General features: G+C 37.7%; 1 protein-coding gene across 2 annotated transcripts in view; it reads right to left on the reverse strand.

Annotated features, from left to right (window-relative positions):
- Positions 1 to 15957, reverse strand: part of RANBP9 (RAN binding protein 9) — a 27741-nt gene extending 11784 nt beyond the window's left edge. For both annotated transcript variants that reach the window (XM_042870349.1, XM_042870350.1), the window contains exons 1-4: positions 15875 to 15957; positions 7500 to 7552; positions 5780 to 5947; positions 2320 to 2342 (exon numbers count right to left, since the gene is read on the reverse strand). In XM_042870349.1, the coding sequence (XP_042726283.1) occupies positions 2320 to 2342; positions 5780 to 5947; positions 7500 to 7548 (240 nt within the window). In that variant the 5' untranslated portion in view covers positions 7549 to 7552; positions 15875 to 15957. The remainder of the gene's footprint in view (positions 1 to 2319; positions 2343 to 5779; positions 5948 to 7499; positions 7553 to 15874) is intronic.
- Positions 15958 to 16538: the final 581 nt, after the last annotated feature.

A 16538-nucleotide genomic window follows, 5' to 3' on the forward strand; every position in this document is an offset into this window, starting at 1 on the left:
CCCCCCCCAAAAAAAAGAAACAACAGAACTCTGTAACAACCCCAATGTTACTAGTAGTGTGAAAAAGCAAATACCCCTGGATCATACATCCAGCATTTGAAGCAACTTCTACCAATCCAGCAATACAATGACAGATGAGTTTTATTCCCAATGGTCACCATTCTTTATTTTGAAATAAGTAACAAGGCTTGTAATGGGGCTGGAGAATATGCCCTATGAGGAGAGACTGAAAGAACTCGGGCTGTTTAGTCTGGGGAAAAGGAGGCTGAGGGGAGACCTTATTGCTCTCTTCCAATATCTGAAAGGTGCTTACAGCACAGTGAGGTTGGTTCTGCTCTCTCTGGTGACAGGACAAGGGGAAATGGCCTTAAGTTGTGCCAGGATAAGTTTAGGTTGGGTATCAGGAAATACTCCTTTACAGCAAGGGTTGTTAAGCACTGCAATAGGCTGTCCAGGGAGGTGGTTGAGTCACCATCCCTGGATGTGTTTAAAAACCATTTGGATGTGGTGCTCAGGGACCTGATTTAGCAGGGGGTTGTTAGAGTGAGGGTAGGATGGTTAGGCTGTGGTTGGACTCTATGATCTTGAAGATCTTTTCCAACCTGAGCAATTCTATGATTAAGTAAGGCTTAGTGATCATTCTCTTTCCAGTCAGAAAAGGCACTTTTGAAAACTGTGCAAAAGTTTAGAACTTTCGGTTTGAATTTCACAAAATATTAAGTACCAATTTTTAAATGATTAAAATTTCTTTTAAAAGAGAATAAAAATTAAACTTACAAAGTGGGCCATTTTCCTTTTGGAGTGAAATACTTAGAAACATCACTGAATTTTAATGGTAAGAACTGACAGGATAGAGGACTCATTAACCTCAAATCCAAGTGCAATGCCTAAAAAGAACAGCAACAGCGCATTGGGGTTCTCATGAATTCCTGAACTTGTATCTCAAAAAACTTCAAAGCACTCATTGTTGTCTCAGTTTTATTTTCTGCTTAGAGATTAAGTCTCAATGCAAACTTGAAATATGCCAAATACGAGAAAAGTGAAGTCTGTGGGTTGAGATTAAACTAACTTTCTTAGCATCTCAGAAACGGTATGGCAAGCAGTTAGCTTTTGGCTTTATGTTTGGTATATCCATATCCTACTTACACCACAATCAATGGTGTTATGGTATAATGGTATGCTGGTCTACAGAACTGTGTACTGAATGAATGGCAGCTATGAGTACAAAGTTATCACCAGATAGGCCACTAAGAACCTGAAGCCCAGTGAAACTAAAAGAAAAATACCATGATTGTTAAAACCATTCCAAAGTCTCTCTTGTCTCTTCTCTACTCTGGCTTTCTAAATTAGCCTTGTTTATAATGTTATCTAGCCTAGACTAAGCAACAAAGCACAAGTCTTAAAGCTTTTGATGCGATTAAAGCAATCAATTCTAATGGGGAGGGGTCCAGCTTCAAACTTTAGGTGAAGATGTCAGTTTTCCTGTGCTGGTACCATAGCAAGTACTCCTGCTGGCATCCCACAGATCCAGGACAGCAGCAGCTTCCTGCATGAAGCACCCAACCCTGTGCCACCTGCTTCATTTTTCCTCCCCACCTCCTATGGCCATAGCTAACAGAGCAGTTGGCCAGATGGAACCATTACACTCTGTGCCTTAACAAGACTGAATCAGAAATAACTGGATGAGAAAAAGCAAAGTAAGTGCAGTATCATGCCTGTACCAATAGCACAGGGAAAACATTTATAGTGATCTTAAGGAAACACAATTTAATTAACCAAAAAGATAAAAGACTTCAAGTACCTGCAACTTCCTCAAAAAACAAACAAACAATGTTTTAATGTTTGATCTCATGAAGCAAACTTGTAATGTTTTTGAAAGCTAAGCATCAAGCATGAGTTACACTGACAATGTCTTAAGTACCCAGCCTTTCCACATATGGTAACACAGCTGTACATATGCACAGTGCTGGTGTTTCATGAAGCACTGATCTTTACATAAGGCCTGGCTCTGTCAAATCAAGTGCAAACTAAATAATTGTATGTACCATTCCTTCATACACAACATTCTGGTGGAAGTTCACTAGAATCACTTGAACACTGAATACCTGAATAGCAAAAACCCTGTGAGGTTCGGTGTAAAAACAGAAAACTTTTTGCTTCAATTAAGAAATCATCATTTAAAAGGTGAAAGGATCTGATTTTAAATCAGTGAAGAGGATTTTCAGTGGGTTTCTGAGGAATACAAGCTAAATGCCAGTTAAATCTAAACATCAGTTTATGTAACACATAGAAAGTTGTCTGAAAATGCGCTTGTCTTACCGGTAAATCTGTGAAAGCGATGCCTGTAATGAGGAGAAAATTAAGATTAATTTCTGTATGTCTGGCTTCTAGTCACATTTTCTTAAGTATATCATCACACGTTCAGAAAACTCACCCAAACTATCTCAAAATAAGCAGTTAATGATGACATTCATGATGCTCAGGCACAACTAATGTGCTTGGGTAATAAACAACAACATTTGGCAAAAAGTTATTTTCTTCCAAAAGCACATAATTTGCCCACAGTTTTTCATAATAGGGCCAAAGATTTAGCAAGCATCATGCAGATATGCAGACTAAGAAACATGAAGATTATTGCTACAGATTAAAATTTAGGGGGAAAACCTCAAAGTATTTCTTCTACGTGCATGTCTTAATATTGAGATGTCAAGGCTCATCCATGTCTTGCTTGCCATTATTTTTCTTTGTAAGCAGGCAATATCTACAAACAGCAAATGCCTGTAATACTCTGAACAAGGATGGTAGATGTTTCACTCTAGCTCACCCCAGGGTGACTTTTTTGTGATCAGAATAGCTTGATATTCTGTTACATAATTAAAAGCATCTATCCACCCACCCACAGGACCAAGACACCGATGCTGTCATCTCAAGATTAAAGAAAAATCTGACCTCCGTGCATTTCAGGAACTTCAAGCAGATCAGGGGAAAAAAAGCTATCATTTAAAAATAAATAGGAGGAGGTTTACTTCTCCAAATAGCCAAATAGTAACAGTACTCCGTACTTTTCTAATTGTTGGAATTGTGACTTCAACTTTTTTCTTCTAGAAGTACATAATGATTCAAATCCACTTACCCCTTGAAACCTGTATTTATTTTCATAATCACTGCCTTTTCAAATGTAAGATTAAAACATAGCTTTTAACCTTTTGTCCTAAATCCCACCACTGCTTTCTGTCTCCATTCTTCACCAAGATTTCAAACCTTGAGAGCAACTGAGTTCTTACAGCTTTGGTACAAAAGGATGATGTATCTGGTAAATATTTCCTTTCATCACACCTCAAAGCTATCATTTTACCTACTACTTTTTCACTTATTTTTAAGTGAAGAGTTATAAAAAAAAAATTTGTTTGACACATTTTGAAATCCAACTCATTCTATTCCAAAACAACCACAACCGTCATTAAGGTAAAAACAGTTAAGTGGCAAGAGGCAAGTGTTTTTGGTCCTCCTCTCCCAAATTCCCTCTTTTTCTTTTTAGAGGGGGTAGAAGGGGAACGTTTCTCATCCAATCCTGGGTTTCACATTTGCAAAAATCTTAGCTTAGACCTTTCTGAAGCATCAAATTCCACACTGAGCCAAAGATCCCCAATACTACTGCTGCATCTGCAGCCCAGAGAAGAAAACTGTGTTGTCTGATTTGAGATTTTATGAATCCTAGACAACAAGAAGCAACAACACAGATCTCTAATTTATTTTTTCCTCTGAACAGAGAATCAGAACTCCAGTTTTAGAAAGTCAGTCTAGCAAAGCCCACATCAGAACAGGTTTCTTTCTGAAATCCACAAAGCGTTTATCAGACCCTCTACTGCAGATGACATTTTACTTGCCTCTCCTCTTTGCCATTCTGTTCCCCTCTTTAAACAGATTTCTGTCACTTGGGAGTGTTAATTTCACAGTTGGCCTAATCTAGTCTCTATTAAGACCTTCACTGAAAAAGAACTTTTACTCCTTCCCACTAAGCCCTTCCGTGCATGTGATCACAACTGCCACTAGTTCCAAAAGATGAAAGAAGGTAGATTACTCCTCTCAGCTTTAACCAAGTTAAAGATTAGAATAAACAAAACATCAGTCTTATCTTTCAAATACATCACTACACAGTGCATGGTTCAAGCATACTCATTCATTTATATTAAGTCACGATAGAATCACAGATTTACTTGAAAGAAACCTTTGGAGGCATCGTAGCCCTGCTCAAGTAGCAGGCAACAGAACTCCCAAGTCAGACCCATCTGCTCAAGGCCAGAGCAAACTGTTCTGTTCTGAGAGAATTCAAGCCATGCCCTTCGTTTTACTACTTTCCAAACTTCCTACATGTTTGGAAACATGAGAAAGTTAAATAATGACTGTAAAACTCTGTAATCTCAGTATCTCATTTCAAGCTAGCTTCTCTTTTCCTTATCACATTTCTATCCATGACAGCTTCTCTTTTTTCTGAGCCTTATCCTTTGAATCTTCTTACTTCCTTCAGCACAGTTCCAAGATCTTGGGACTTGGTAAAGAGATCCTGCTCTCTCCTTAATGCAGGAAATTGATTTTTTTTTTCTCTCTTTACACTACTTTACACTTTGCTCCTTAAATTGCATTAAGTTACTGCATTCTTGTACATTCAACCATCTTCAAACTCTAGAACTATTTGTCTTGCACAATGCTAAAGTGTACCATAAATACCTTATGGACTTAGCGGTAGTGCAATTTGTGTAATTCCTGACAATATCCCAACTACACATGACTCCAGATGGGGAATCCAAGAGATACTGCTCTCCAAGATATGCTCAAAATAATGCTAGTTTTATATAGGGCTTAGTGAAGGTTAAGTGCTCCCTATACAGCAGAAATGAATTTAAAATTTGAAAGCTGCTCCAGAAGTAACATCTCCCATTTTACTATGCCATCCTGCAACATCAGAGGCAGATGTTGGTGGTATGGCAGTAGAGGTTGAACCTCCCTATCAACATTCTGTCACAAGCTGTCGCAGTGCAGCAGACAGCAGCAGAGGGGCAGTCTGACAGAATGGTGCCTGACCTGTAAGTACAGATGAAGCAAAGATGTGTCACTGATTTCCTCCATGTGGAAAAAATGGCACTCATTGACGTTCACTGATGCTCGCTGACTGTTTAGAGACCAAAGACTGGATTCGAGCACAGTGAGGCAGCAGGTGGTGCATTTCAGCAGTGGTGGCTGTGGGTAAACTTTGCTAGTGCAGATTGTTACAAGTGCAGCATGCACTTTTTCACGGCTGCAAAAAAAACCCAACTAACAGTGGTGGCTATGTTGAAAATTAGAGTTCTGCAGCTAAAAACAGGCTCTCACAAATGGCGTTACTGTGCTCTTTGTATCAACTTCAGGTTGCGTGGAAATAAAGAGGAAGGCATTACTTTCAGAGTAACCTATGTACCCATTCTCCATTTCTTCAATACTCTTATCAATTGCCTTCTATTATGAACATTAAATATTTGTGGCCTTAGAGTTCATAAATGTAAGTCCTATGGAAGGAGATGCTATGGCAAATCCTTCCAAATTCACAAGGCATGTTAGTGCATACAACATGTATGAAATGAAATCCTTTGCAATTCTTCATTTATTTCATAGAATATAAGGTTACTAAAAGAACTGTTCAAATACATCACTCCTAGCATGAGCTGTTTCTGATTTAAAATACGTAGGAAGCATCAGATTTCTAGACATAATGCTGTCATTAAGAGATGATGTTTCTCCATACCCAAGCTATGTCCATTCTTTGTGTAGAAGCACGTATTGTTGATAAGGTTGACACAACAACCAATGACATCACCCGTAGTAAATGTTGGGCCATAGGGTTGTCCAGTTCCAGAGGAACAGAATGAATGTCCATCATCTCCATGGTAACCATATGAATGTTTATCCCAACCTAGAGGACAAAGCGTTTACAAGTTGTTCATTTCCTTTATTACAAAAATAACAGAAAGACAAAGCAAAGTTAGTATATTCTAACCAGGATAGAAAGATCAATTATTATGCTCAGCTGTCTAAGATTTCTTATGCAACTAACAGAACTGTTTCATTAAAAAAAAAAAAAAAATCACAACAGCTTCTTTTATCAAAATGGCTGAACAGGTGGCTCCATTTGCAGTACTTAAAAGGCAATACAAATTTAGAAAACACTTTCCCCTTAAGCAAACATGCAACATTATCAACACCAAAAACATCCTCAGCTGCAATGTTGAAATTTCAAAGCTATCTGTACATCTGACGTGCTCTCCTCCAAAGCAGTGAAGATCTTCCTGCTCTTCCTTTCATCTTACAAAACTGTTGTCTCCATATTTCATAATCAAATTCTTCCTAAAACCCAAACATACATCTCTGGGGAACCATACTTCAATTCCTGGTCGTTCTTAATGACTACTTGTCAGCAAACAATTTCTGCATAATAGCAGAGTCTCTAGACTACAGTGGCCCTAAGCTTTGCCACCTCCATCACAAAAAGAAGGAAAAGAAATATTGATACAGATGAAAGTCACAGGCAGCAGGCAAGTCATTATGTATGCAAACATGGCACTAATTCTGTAGGCAAAGATGATGCAGAACCAGTTAAGAAACCTCACTACTGTACTAAACAAATTCACAGCTTCTTATTCAACACTATGCAAAAACTCCTAGAAGGGAATAAACTTTCAGGCACCACAAAATATTTCCTAACAGTTCTATTAAATGCTTATTCAAAATGACAGAGCAAGATCTCTAACACAAGCTACCAGTTCCACTGGGTAATATATATTATGACTAAGAGTTTATACTGACAATTCCACAATTATTTTTAGCAGATGACTGTGGGTTTATTCTCTCTCTTCAATTTGCTGCATAAAATTTTTAATGTATTTTCATACTTAGGTCCTTAATCACTGTGACCCATGCCAGACTCTTGCACTGTAGCTTCAGTTGGCAAATTAAGCATCTTCCAATAAATTAAATACTCAAAATTAATGCAGTTACACTGATCAGTTACATCTTTAAAAATTGTTTGTACAGCACCCTAACTGATATTCAAAGAGAGAGAACATAGTCACACAAAAGTCAATCTAGCATGATTTCACACTCTGTATATAGTTAGTTTCCCAAGAAAACAGTTCTCTTTTTTGAAAAGACAACTAACAATGTACAGAAAAACATGCACACAGAGCTTTTTTTTTTTTAAATCAGGAAATATGATTAAAACTTTTAAGTCTATTTGCTTGCCTAACCTGCATAACCTGTTGTCAGTGTACAGGAACAAATATGCAGTAACACAACAGAAAGCAAAGCTTTCTACCTGCAAGTTCTACATGCTGCAGATAAACAGATACAACACAGATGTCACGCTACACTCTGGTGCTTACCAGAACTTTCCTATGAAGCTCAAGTAGATTTCAAATCAAAATGAACCATCTAAGTAACCTACCAAATATAAAAAGTACTAAACATACCTGGTAACCTGTTCATGTTGACACCCTGTGCCGAAAGCCCAATCCCCATGTATCTGTAAAAGTGAAATAAGAGAAGAAATTTATGTCTCTTACAAAAATATGTATACATGGGGGATGTTGTCAAGAAACACTGTATGCATTAATCATACACTGATTAAGCCACCAAGATGTCCTTTAATACTGGTACCACAGCAAGAGAACTCAACAAAAAAGTCATTCCTGCTATATGTTGTTTAGTATAGACAGTCTCCGTCAGGATGGATAACATACTTCTCTTCCAGGCATCTTAGGTTACTCATAGAGAATACAGACAGTACTTAAAAGTTCAGAGCATGAATGTAGAAAGTGGCCTAATCACATTTTTATTCAATGCGTGCAATCCTGTTTTGCAGTCTGGATTGAGTGATTTTGTGAAATGCATGGAAAAGCGCATATTTTCAGGAGCAAAGCACATCCTCGCGTGACACAGGAAGATCAAACTAAAACATGAAAGGCCTGGATCACAGAGCAGAATGCTACCTTAAGACATTTAACAGTAATATTACTTAGCTGTTAGGAATCTGTTGGCAAAGGAAAGGGGGAATTTTTTTTAATTGTTTTTTAATTTTTTTTTTTTTTTCTATTTTGCTGACCAGTAATCCTAAGTCTAAGCAAGTTGTTGCTAGGTCAATCAGGCTCCAGAGCCAGCTCTACAAAAAGTTTTGATATTCAATGTCCGATACAATTTTTAGCCATTTAATAGCAAATAAAGGAAACTCAAAACGAATAATCACCCAGTTCCACCCTCCCAATAACAGTATTTCAAGCGAGTGAAATCAATTTGACTTCTGTTTGTTAAGCAAAAGTTACTTCACAACCACGATGGCGGGAAATCAGAAAGAAAAACACAATGAAAAGCTCAGCTTTTACCAGCACACCAAAACAAAAAAACCAAAAGCAAACAGAACCAGCCAAAGCAGGCATCACCTAAACTTCACATTTCTTAGATTATCACAGCACACAAATTCTTTTGACAGCAGTTCAAACTAATTAGCATAAGTTTACCATGAAATACTGGATAAGCCATATTAACAAAATATATTTCCCTGTACCAATTTGAAAATAGCTCACGACAACAAGCATGACCTTTGTGTTCTCATTTAGTAAAATGCAGTTTTTTAATGGAACTGATCTACTAGAAAACACAAATTGATCTATTTAAAATATGTCCCACATAGAATGAAACTGAGCAGGAAAACACAAGTCATATTTAACTGCATAAAGGGGTTTCTGCTTTTTGTAATGATCATCTCCAATAGTAACCTTATCTGCTTCTATGTTTGACATTCTACATCAGCCCTCCTCTGCTACTATTAATTACGGTATCAATCTTCCTTACCCTCCAACTCATGAAATGGAATCTCACAAACATATGTACTGCTTATATCACATTTAGGGATACTGAAGAGCTGAAGCAAAAAAGGCAACAAACGAAAGCATCAGTCTTATCTGCATTGTGAATTACATCACTAAGACACCATTACAGCAGAGACAACAATCATAAATGAAAGCAACAAGTGGAAAACCACTGATTTTGTATTAAAAAGTAAGCATAGTAGAGCTTGATGCATGAAGAATTCTCACGTAAAGACTGAAAATCCATTCTTGTAAAGCCTCCTCTTGGTCAATTCAAAACATTTTTTATTTTTAGATAACCATCAACTGCTGGAAGCCTTTCAAATCAAATCATTTAAAAAATTTAAAAAACGTTCAACCAAACTAAGGTACATTTCAGTATTCTTACAGAGACAAGATTTAGGTTATACAGAAGAAAGTAGATAATTGATAGAAAATGATCACCTAGGAAACACTTTGGTACTACCTATGCTTCCCTTAGATGAACACAGAATCATACAGGCTGGAAAACACATAAAAGATCATCAAATCCACCCACCAACCTCATCTACTCAGTTTCTTCACTAGCCCATGTCCTCATAACATACTCTGCAACTTCTGAGCTTTCTCTTTAGCTTGCTAACAATGGTAAAGGTGGAGTCACTGACTAAGATATCCAGCAGACTCTATATAGTCAGGAACAAGGATTCTGCCATTGGTGGTGACTAAAACAATGCTGACACCATATTGGCAAGGAGATGGATGTCTACAGGATGTATTTTTCCCTGGGATTCACTTAGGACTGCTGAATGGTAACAACACTGCACCAAAGGGACACGGCATGAATTGAAATTCAACTAAAATCAGATTAAAACATTTTAAATAATTGACACGTCTATTGTAGACACCCTTCAGAAGGAGAAAGGGATGGCTACCATTTACAGTTGAGAAATGAGCAAAATTTGGCTAACACCATCTGTTCTGGTTGATGTGTAGTTAGTCAACTAGGTAAACAACTGTAAATTGAGGGGTGAAATGGTATCATGATGTACAGGTTTTAGATGTCATAAAATGCATCAACACAAGTTGTACTGATGCAAACTGCTACATGCAACTGTTTAATTTCTTTTCCCGGCAACTCTAAGCTTCATAATTTGAGAAAGATTTTTGTTTGCTTTATAAACCAGTTTAGTTCATATTTAAGCCCATAGTCATTACCTGCAATAAGACTTGCTTCAGTGACAAGAATTACCCAAATTAAGATTCAACTGTTTTCCACAAAGTAATGGAAAAGCAAACATCAAAAATGCAGGTATTATGCTAAGTACTTTTATTCTCCACTAATACAAAAAAACTTGGGCTTTCTTCCAGTGAAATGCATGAGAAGCATTAAGCTCACAATAACTCTTTCTTCTTCAAGAGCCTTTCCATACAACAAGCTAAACTCACATTTTTGCTGGAGACTAAAGTTTTATAGCATGTAGGTTTACAGCAGCTCCAGGCTATGAAGAAAGCAACTTAACACCATACAGTAGTAAAACCAGAGTTTCTGTAATTTGTGTAACAAAATGACCTAAGTAGTCCAAGCACTATGTGACCTTAAATTCATAAATAAGGCAACTGAAAGATCCTCAATTTTCACACGTGCTGAAAAAATTCAGTCATAAAACAGGTGGAGTTTGTTTTACTGTCAAGTTATTATCTTACAAAAGGGTACAAGGAGGGAAAAAACACAACATCTTTAAGAATCTTAACACTGAACTTAAGAGGCTACGCAACCGACTGACTGGAAGGATATACAAAGTCCAAATCACATCTTCCTGTTATTTTCTACACTGTCTTTACTGGCAGTGCACAGAAATACAGCATACCAAGAAGGTATTCAGATTTCATCTTTCACAGAGCTAGTCTGCATTAAAATTTTGTAGGAATGTGCTCATCTGAGACTCTTATTGTCTGCACATTCACAATAAGATACGAGCTGTTAAACTTCTCTCTATTTAAGTGTTTCAAAATATGCCATAGACAGTTCAAGTCTTTCATATCAAACTGAAAACAAGTTTAATTTTGTGAAATGTTGCCAAGGAAACAGTATTTTGAACATGATAAACCCGACTAGATGGATCTAGTTCTACATGGAGAGGAAAAGAAAAATCAGACAGTCATCTTTGGCAGCGCGTGAAACTTACTCCTATACCATTTTCCTGTAATGATCCTAGAGATAGCTATTTACTGTTCCAACCTTCAGATAGCCCTCTCACTCTCTGAGATTGCACCATTTCTGTCTAGTGACACTTCTTGAGAACAAAAGCCTTTCTGGTGACACTGCAGCCAAAAAAAGAACAGCTGCACAGACAATAAGATAATGCAAGACAGTGAGAGTATCATCCATGCAGTTTATTTATGTGGCTGAACCTTGTAAGAAAGGAATAACTTACAATTCTGTAAGAAGCAGAAATGAAGAAATGAGACAGTCTCTACACTTTCTTTTTAAATTTCTAGAAAACATCAACAAACAAAACCCTTCCTTGTTCCAGCTGCAGGTATCTCTGACCAACTCAATAATCCTCCTGCACTTTTAAACATCTGACGAGTGGGAAAGAACTACAATTATCACCTGCATGGATAAAAAACAAAGCAGTGCTACAGTTATAGAGGAAATACACTTGCTATTTCACAATCCAATCTCCTTCTGCATTAAGTCAGAGCATTAAGATAATAAAGCTACTTCAGACTTTTCTTGTATATGAAGTAGAATTAAAACAAGTACTCTGCTAACGAATGCTAATAACATGTAAACAGAGAGTAAGAGAAGATTGCACGTTGTGGTAACAGATGACTGTTATTACAATAAATAATTGCTTTCTGAGGACACAACAGAAGGACAAAAATAGACCACATGAAGTTTTTCTGTTAGGTTAGTAGCATACAAAACAAACACAAAGAAAACAGCAACTGAATATTTTTCTGTGGTTTGTTTACAAGAAAACAGGTACACTGGATGCCAAAAAGGAAAAGACAGCTTATTGCATCAGCAATATTTTTTGCAAGAAAGCATTGTTTCTGCTTGAAGATTTACACACATACTTTAAAGGACAGCACAATGCTGGATGTCACAAGCATCACTCAAACACGCTAAAATTCTGCCTAAGCCACAGGCATGGGTGCCATGGAAATTGAAATGTAATTCACCAGGATGTTTTGGGATAGTTGCTGCTTATTTCTTCACTCACCTCACCGCATACACCATGCATACTGCAAAACATAGCCAAAACAGAAATCTAGTTGTATTGGACAGTGTTTAAAAACAGCCATAAGCCAACGCTGCTAAAAACCACACTGATACACCTGTGAGTTGTTGTAACATTTGCAGGACGTTTAGCAGATCTTACAAGTGCAATACAAAGCTTGTCTGTAAATATTTGCATCAGTACAACCCACTACAGAGCAGTTGCTCCCATAGAGGTGTTAGCTCTGTGCTATCTGCTAAAAACACTGCAGCCTTTCCAACCTCAGTGTTCTTTGTTTTTTTTTTCCTTCTTCTGGGCAACTTCGCATTTCCAATTCCTGATTTCATTCTTCTCAAAAGAAGAAGATAAAATCCTCTAAGTGGATGTAATTAAGCATTTATCTTCCTCAGCTGTTCTAAAAGTACAAAAAATTGCCTAGAAATAAACGGCAATAGTATCAGTTGCCCACTGTTCAAAATTGGGCTTACAAATCAATGCACGAGATAAAGAATGGGCAGCATTAAAGACATTGAGTATAAATGCATTTTCCCCAAAAATTTACTTGCCCAGGGAAGGAAACTGACCAAAAAGCAAAAAACAAACAAACAAACAAACAAAAAAAAACCACAACCACACTCTCCAAGTGAAAGACTTGACAACCATTAAATCCTGCATTTGAACTAACATTAGGTGGGCATGAGCTGGTTCTAAAACTAGAAATGGCATTCCCTCCCTACCAGGGGGCAGATGCTCATTTCTGCTCCAAGAAGCCCTCTCTCTGTACGCTGCCATATAAACAGACATACTGGGAACTAATTAGGCTAAAAAACAACTCAGTCTTGAGGTCAGCTTCTGGAGAACAAGCTACCCACTCAGGTTTATCGTGTAGCTAACACAAACAGCTACAAACTGGGACAGGGCAAGAGACCTCAGCGAGCGTTCAGAGACTGCTGCTTTTCATGGCTGAATCATCACAAAGCATTCAAACCACAGCTTAGAATAAAAACCGTAAACACAACAAAAAACTTGCTCTGACTGGAAAAGAGGAGATTCACTGCACATATCAACAAGCCTAGGTCTGAAACTCGTGTAGAAACAGATGATCGCCCTGCGATACACACACAAGCTATTTATAACACAGAATGACAGGACAGCATTTGGCTTCTGGTAGCCACTGGACACCCTTCAGACAGCCCTTAGGAAAGTGAAACTGGAGTATATTTAAGCCTAGAGTGCCCAAAGAGAGCAACCAAAGGGTACAGTAAAGCTCATGGATTCCTAACAGAGAGGATACAGATGACTCTTGATCACTAAAGAAGAATGCCCACAGACCACTAGAGCTTACATAAACCATGACAGCATCATGCAAGCAACTTCCAGTTGCAAAAAGAGGGTGGGATTTGCTGCTATCTAAAATAAAATGCTGCGCTGTAAGGCAGATGCATTTCTCCTTTACACGAAGCCAGAGGAGCTACATGTGCAAAAGATTAGCATGGCTCAGTGAAAGCCAGCATGAGGAAAGTAAAATCAAGAATTGAGAGTGGATATATTCTCATTTGCACATACCAGCCTAGCAAAGAGAACGGACACATGGGGGTCACTTCCAGAAAGCAAGGGGACTGTAACTGATTCCCAAGTCACAAGAACAGGACTTCGCACATCCTTGTTCACTTCCATTCCCAGACCATCGATGTATGCTGGTATAATTAAGCCCCTACTCTAGAAACTTAGATGACACTGGCAAAATCAGCTTTGTGATTGCTCAGGAACCTTGAGATAAACAAGATCAAAGTCCAGGAACAGGACCACCAAGTTCTCAGGTGACAAAAAAAAATCAGATCTCCTAGACAAGGTTTTTAGTAAGAGGTTTTGATGATTTGAGGCAAGCCACACTATGCTAGAGTACACAAACATGAATGCTGATAGACTTGCTCATATAATTTAATTCATTGATTAAATACTTTAAGCTGCACATTTATAAGAAACAAACACTAAAAGTAAAGGCCACTACCAAAGGGAATTGCAAACAGCATTATATTCTCCATTGGCATTTATGAAGGCTGCAAGCTGTACTTAATCTTGCAGACAGATAGTCAAGTTGCCTCTAGTAGTCCAGGATTTTATTTTAAACAGCACCATAAAATAAGGGCTGTTGTGCTTCCACAGCCAGGCTCAGACTTGAAAGTACATTCTTTTGCAACAGTAAGGCATTCCAACTAATTGATCATATTAGTTGCATGCTGGTCCCCTACAGTCATAGTCTACATGAACTCTTTTCCCATTACCAGATGCCAGGAAGAAAAAAAAAAAATGTTGAGACTGTGTGTGGAGCCAGCCAGCTGAAACAACAGGGAATGAGAAAGAACTAATAAAGCCCATAAGACTGTTCTTTGTAGACCTACTTGTATGTCTCTGCATTATATTTCCCAGTTTAATAATTTGAAAATAAGTTATTATTTTGAACACAGGAAAACACAGAACTGTGAGATTCACACTGCATCTTGTCAAAAGTCTCTTGGTACTGAAGGCAGGGTCTAGAGATGGAAACGTCCACTGAGGCCCCACACCAGTTCCTGCTCTTCAGCAACTAAAGCTAGATTTGGCCTTGGCTCTGTGCACCCATGCTGTATTACACTAAGAAACTACACGAAGAAAACAAACAGCTCACTTGTTAATTCACAAGTCTTAGTTACAGACAGCTCACAAATCTTGAAATTCTTGAAGGCGGCTTCCACTTTTGTAGACTGCCCCAAACAACCTTCTGCACTAGAAGCGACTAAAAGGCAGCAAAGGGTTAAGTGTGAGGTTTGGTAAAACAACACTCTGTCCTTCATACACATCGGCAGCATTTTAAAGTCCATCATTTAAATAAGAAAGAGGAAAACAACTTCCAACCTTAACAGGCACAAATGTATTTCAGGAAAAGGCATAGCATTGCTAGCAAATCACAGTACTCTATTTAACTGCCAGCAAAAGGGCAGATTTTTTTCAAGTGTTTAAGTAAAAAAAAAAAATTGATAGCAAATCATTACCAGAAACACTAATTACTACTGTCTTAACTTAAAGATACTTAGGTCTTCACAATATGACAACAGCAACTGCAGGTGCAAGATTCTGATAGCAAACAAGTCTCCCAGAGAGAACTTTTGAGAACAGAATTGATAACAAACTACCACAGCCTTCAAAGGCAACAGCAATACTGAGAGGCCAGCTTTTCAAAATATTCCTTCACAATACCAGCTGTACTCATTCACTCACTCGCATTCTTTCTACAGTGACAAATTCCCAGATATCCATTCAGAGCACCCCCCCGTCCTCTTATAACTGCAGAATAAAAAGTAGCTTTAAGGATAATTTTACTTTTTAAAATTAATAGAGCATGTATGAAAAGACTGCACTACAGAGGTAAGTTCATCAGCTGCACATCCTAAACACTTCTGAAAAATTACCTAGTGTCTGTACAGACATACCACACCGTTACAGGTAAAAGCACACACAAACTAAGTCATTTAAACCCCAACTCCCCTGTCAAGAGCAAAGAAGTAGATGTTATCATGGCATTCACTACATACACTGATTTGTGGAAGATTAATACCACAGTCAACTTACTTAACCAAACATCAGAGTGTAACTTCTCATGAATAAGGAATTATGCTACATAAAAACTGTTAACATATGGAAAAAAAAGCATTGATACCAAAAACATCTGTTGACTGAAAGATGATTGAAACATTATTTTAAGTAATAATTAATAATGCATTCATTACTCACCCATCCCTTCCCTTGCTGACGATTTTAACTTCAAAATAGTATATGCCACAGGCTGCAGGTATAGGATGTGTAGCTCGAACAGAAGCAGCATCTTTTGGAGTTTTGCCATGACCTGAAAAACAGTCACATTCAGAACACAATGAAAATGTATTAGAAATAACTGTGGAAGGTAAATCAAAGGTATACACATCAGCTCCTCTAAATAAAAGGCTTATGTAGCAAGCAAGCAATTTACAGTATTCTAGCTAGCCCTATTTTTATGCTGGCATATTCTCTTCCAGTATTTAGCTCCCATTACAGGAACATGGACTGCAACTAAGCATGCTACAAGAAGTGTTGAATATATTACTCCTAGAAGTTCTATTACTATGCAACAGGAAGCTAGAAAAGTTTCACTGTAGCAAGTCATACAGCTGAGAAAAGCCCACCTGGATTTAAAAGTCCTGCATGACTTCTCAAACACAGCACTGACTCACTTTTATAGACTAAGAAAATGATACAACTAGTTTATTCTAATGCTTACTGCTACTGAATCTTCAGGTTAATTTTAAGACACTTTAATTCTAATGTTTCTCAGAGTATATCAGTCACTTTATAGGCTATGTGACTTGTAATTCACTTCCACATTCTGAATGCTATTTCAGGACAACATTAACATCAGCCT

Source organism: Lagopus leucura, unplaced genomic scaffold (genome assembly GCF_019238085.1).
Source record: "Lagopus leucura isolate 7727_CA_CO unplaced genomic scaffold, USGS_WTPT01 Super-Scaffold_100002, whole genome shotgun sequence".
Taxonomy (NCBI): domain Eukaryota; kingdom Metazoa; phylum Chordata; class Aves; order Galliformes; family Phasianidae; genus Lagopus; species Lagopus leucura.